General features: G+C 35.9%; 1 protein-coding gene across 2 annotated transcripts; it reads left to right on the plus strand.

Annotated features, from left to right (window-relative positions):
• The first annotated feature begins 1,060 nt into the window (after positions 1-1,060).
• Positions 1,061-4,625, plus strand: LOC107868097 (eukaryotic translation initiation factor 5). Of its 2 annotated transcripts, none has more exons than XM_016714672.2 (2): positions 1,061-1,293; positions 2,678-4,625. In XM_016714672.2, the coding sequence occupies exon 2, from the start codon at positions 2,987-2,989 to the stop codon at positions 4,334-4,336; it is 1,350 nt and encodes a 449-aa protein (XP_016570158.1). In that variant the 5' UTR covers positions 1,061-1,293; positions 2,678-2,986; the 3' UTR covers positions 4,337-4,625. The 2 variants fall into 2 exon arrangements, with proteins under 2 accessions (XP_016570158.1, XP_016570159.1); XM_016714673.2 differs by having other exon boundaries at positions 1,079-1,293; positions 2,685-4,625.
• The last annotated feature ends 531 nt before the right edge of the window (positions 4,626-5,156 follow it).

Genomic DNA, 5,156 nt, shown 5'->3' on the forward strand with positions numbered 1-5,156 from the left:
TCATACGTCCTAACAATAGTATTTGGCATGTATAAATTCAAGCAGTACGGACCATAATCATCTATATTTTTACTCTTCAATACTTCAATTGCACGAGGGTAAGGAATTTCATCAATTTGATATTAGCCATAGTTGCACATGCCACGTTCAATATCGGTAATGTATCTTCTTTCAAATTCATATACACAATAAAGATAACTTACGGTTACCTTAACCTGTTAGACACACATGCTTCAATACATGTGATAAAATAAAAATTATTAATGAAAAAAATAATATAATTGCATATATATTCAAAGGCATATCGTCATTTGAGAAACTTTTGCACCATTAAGAGTCAGAATGTCTTCAAATCTTCTCTCTAAGGTTGTCTTGGTAAAAGATGCAATTTCTCTGTTTTTACAGTTTCATGCCGCAAATAAAATTCTTGCTTCTTTGAGAAATCCTAAAATATGCAGTTCACACGCTTCTACCAAGCAACCATTAATATATTCAGTTATATTAGAGGTAATCATCTTTCCTCTATTTACAGGTGAGTGACTTTGAGATCATTTTTCGTATCCAACTTCTTTCAGGTAATCCTTAACCTATGATCAACTTTAGCAACCTTTAACATAATGTAATCAAAATCTTCCTTTCTATAATCTTTTGCCATAGAATAATACAGGTCACTAAGTTTGTCTTTGCTTTTTCTAAAATAAGTGCAAAAGTTTTTCTATAAGTGCCAAATGCATACTAGATGCCGGACATTATGATACACAATGCTCAAACTTTTTATGATACTTTTGTTCCGATCTGATACAACACATATATTATTCCGTTCGCTAAATACATTCCTAAACTGATGAAAAAAATTAAGTCCACGAACTATCATTCTCAGAATCTACAATCCTATAAGCAAATGATAAAATACAACTAGCTTATACATTCCAATAATGTATAAAGTTAGTCGACATGTATATATATTTTTCTAAATCAAGAGAAAGAAAAGAAATATGAAATATAATGTAATTAAGTTCATTAAAGCTAAGATTTCGGTTGTTTATACTCGTTTTTTTTTTCAAAAAATAGTTGGTGATATTTATGGCCCCTAACGGGTTGATATTTCGACGGGGTGCCTTGTGGAATATTTACCTTAAAATTCCCTTTGAAACCATATATATAAAGGAAACCGGCACGCCTCTCCTCTTCTTATCACTTCCCTGTCCTTTATTATTAAACCCTATTTACCATTTTCATCAATCGCCCTCCTCTCTTTCATTGCAGATCGCTCCACTTCGTTCGATCTATAAGGTATTTGATTACTTTTTCTTCTTTCTTTTTTTTAATCTTATTTTTTGTTTTATCGATTGTGTTACGTAATTTCGGAAATATATATTTTCTTTATTTGTTGCATAATTATTTTTACAGTTATAAATAGGTTCATCTTCGTCCCAATCTATTTTTTTAAAAGTTTTTTTCTTCATACTTAGATTATTAGGATTTTGTTTTTAGTGAATCTATAGCTTTAAAGGACTGGTCATTTGCTTAAAAGGCCTTTTTTTTTTGGAAATCTGAGTGGAAAAAAAGGTTTCATCTTTGTTATTTGATTGAGATTTTTTATGTTTATTTTTTTGCTGATCTGAGATTGTTAGGATTTGTTTTTAGAGAATTTCTAGCTTTAGATGACTCTTATTTTGGCTTAAAAGACTTTTTTATTCGGAAGTCGGAGTGAAAAAAGATTTTATTTTAGTTATTTGATTGAGATATAGATTTACTGATCTGATGAGATTATTAGGATTTTGTTTTTAGAGAATCTCTAGCTTTAATGGATCCGTAATTTTGTTTAAACGATGGTTTTTGGGGAGTTGGAGTGAGATGAGGTGAAATAGATTGGAATGGATGTATATTTTCTTAAAATTTAAAAAGAAGAATCAATTCAATCAAATAGTGACAAAGGCTAAAGTAGTGCGCGGAGTGGATATAGAAGATAGTTTATATATCAGATTCCAAATTGTTTGGCATTGATTGTGAATGTATTTTGTATGTTTTAAGATGTATAACGTGATCACTGATTTCATTAGTTAGAGTAGATTGTAAAAGAACATGCCGCGCGGAAATTTGTGCTCAATATTTGTGCTGTTCTCTTTTGGTCAAAAGTGAGCTAAATGGCTCTACAGTTCCATGCCTACTTTATGCATTTAGATGGTCATGGAGTGGAACATTTCAAGTGGAGAGTGCCCCCACCCCTTCCCAAATGACTATATTATGGTAAATTATAACAAGAATCCTGTACGATTTGTTCTGTTGAAGACTAAAGACTTCGGACTTTGGGTATATTGATGCTCTTTACTTTTTGAAACTAAGCAATCTTGGGTTTCTCTTCGAAGTTTATCTGGAGTATGCAGTTTGGGATTTTATATGCTCACTGATAAATGACCCAAGGGAATGATGAAGCTCCTTGGCAGATTAGTTTATCATTCTGCACCTTTATTGTTCTTATTTATTTCAAAAGATCTATAGAATGTCTAGTTTTGCAAGCTGCTTTTACCAAAAGGAACTCAACTTTTAATCTTAAGGGTAGAACAGTTTGTAACATGCCCAATTAAAATCATCTACCTCTCATTTAGTAATATAATTTAGTGTAGTTGATTTTAGTTTCTTTGCCTGTATTGATTTGTGATACATTGTTTTGAAGGTTGCAGGTTGTCTGTGCTCTGTGGAGTTTCAAAGTTTTAGTGGTCTAAGCGAAGCATATTTTATGTCCGAACAAGCCATCTTCTATTTGGGATCCATTGGATTGCTTGGAGAGTATTGTCCTTGGTCGAGAAAAAAGAATCGTCATTTCTCTGGTCGTGTTGACTGTATGCATCTCACATCATTAAAGGAAGAACAGTTCAACTCTTTTGGTTGCTGGGAGGCTCAACTGGCTCTTTGCAATTGTTCTGCTGAAGAATTCTCTGAGCATTCCTAACATTCCATCCAGGATATTTTTACTGAATCAAAGATGGCTTTGCAGAACATTGGTGCTAGCAACAGTGATGATGCCTTCTACAGGTATAAGATGCCCAGGATGATTACCAAGATAGAGGGCCGCGGGAATGGCATCAAGACAAATGTGGTTAACATGGTTGATATTGCCAAAGCATTAGCAAGGCCTCCATCCTATACCACAAAATATTTTGGAAATGAGCTTGGCGCACAGTCGAAATTTGATGAGAAGTCTGGAACTGCCCTAGTCAATGGAGCTCATGAAACTCCCAAACTTGCTGGTCTTCTTGAGAACTTTATTAAAAAATATGTTCAGTGCTATGGTTGCGGAAACCCTGAAACAGAGATCATAATAACCAAAACTCAGATGATCCAACTAAAATGTGCTGCATGTGGTTTCTTATCTGATGTAGACATGAGGGACAAGCTGACAACTTTTATACTTAAGAACCCGCCCGAGGCGAAGAAGGGCTCCAAGGACAAGAAAGCAATGAGAAGAGCTGAGAAGGAGCGACTGAAGGAAGGCGAGTCTGCTGATGAAGAGCTGAAGAAGCTGAAGAAAGAAACAAAGAAGAAGGTTTCCTCCAAAGATGCGAGCCCTAAAACCAGCTCTAAAAAGAAACATGGTGGTTCTGATGAGGATCGTGCTTCACCACCTAGAAGCCATGTTAATGTGAAAGAAGAGGATGATGAAGAAGAAGATGATGATGACGTCCAGTGGAAGACTGATACATCTCTAGAAGCTGCTAAGCAGCGTATACAGGAACAGCTAAATGCTGCGACTGCTGAAATGGTCATGCTGTCCACAGTTGAGTCGGAGAAGAAGAAGCCCAAGGCAGCTCCTCAAACCCGAAGTCCTAAAGCTTCTTTTGCGACACCTGGGAATTCCAAGGCTGAGAATGGAGAGACGAGCCATGAAAGCCTCGTTAAGGAAGTGAAAACAAATCTAGAAAAGGGAGTTACTGGCAGCAAATTCCAATCCTTTTTGGGTTCAGTCTCTGGATCTCCACAGGAAGTTATTACTGCTTTGTACGAGGCACTCTTGGATGGCGTGGAGAAAGGATTTGCCAAGGAGGTTATTAAGAAGAAAAGCTACCTTGCTGCTGTTGCTCAAGATGAGGAGTCTCAACTACGATTGCTTCGAGCTATAGAAGATTTTTGTGGGAAATCCAACAACTCTGTTGCACTGAAGGAAGTGGCTCTGGTTTTGAAAGCTTTGTATGATGCTGATGTATTGGAAGAGGAGTTTATAGTGCAGTGGTACAACGAGAGGGTTGCTGCGAACAAGGACTCCAAAATTTGGAAGAATGTCAAACCCTTTGTCGAATGGCTACAGAGTGCTGAGTCCGAGTCCGAGGAGGAATGAAATCAGTAGTGTTTCTGCCGGTTCAGATTGCTGTCTTAAGCTAGTTTGCTTCGCCTGAGATGCTATCGAGTTAGGCATTCACAGGTTTGTTAATCCTGTGATGTTTGTGTTTTATCTGTTTTGTGTTTGTTATTTCAAGATACTAGTGTTGTCTCTGTCTGTGCTGCTAACTCATGCGGAGGTTCCTTTTTCTCAGTGTCTTTGGCCTTCATTTCAGTGTCTTTTCGTGAACAAAACTTTTATTTAGTATTCTCCTCATTATTCATAAGAGTAACTGGTTCTGCCCCTATTTGAGACGTGTAAAATCTGATTCTTGCATATGTTTCCTATGTTTTGCTAATTCACAACGATTAGAAATAATTAAGAGACTTCTAGACTTGCGTACGCCACTTTTGTGAAGTCGACTAAATTTTGTCTATGGCTGACTAAGTAATCATAAGAGATCATTCCACTTTCTTTTCTCATTCTGACGTTTTGTAGCCCATATGAGAAACGAAGTAGCTTAGAATTTTTATGTAACGGAAGCAGTCATTGTTTCAAATATTGAATGTATAACAATGTCGGACGGCCGGTGAAGATAACTATTCAAACAATGAAAGCAGACAAAGGTTCAAATTGGTTTTGTAATCCATCACACATTTTTTTGGAGTAGAGTATTAAAAACACACAAACTACCTCAATTTTTTTTATTTTCACATCTAAACTAATGAAAGTGTGAAAAACACATTCACTTTTAGTCTGGGAAACACATCTAACAGCTGACTAGATCAAATATTTTCAAACAAATTCTTTAGGTGCGCCTAGCTATTAAAAATCAGTC

Source organism: Capsicum annuum, chromosome 4 (assembly GCF_002878395.1).
Source record: "Capsicum annuum cultivar UCD-10X-F1 chromosome 4, UCD10Xv1.1, whole genome shotgun sequence".
Taxonomy (NCBI): Eukaryota; Viridiplantae; Streptophyta; class Magnoliopsida; order Solanales; family Solanaceae; genus Capsicum; species Capsicum annuum.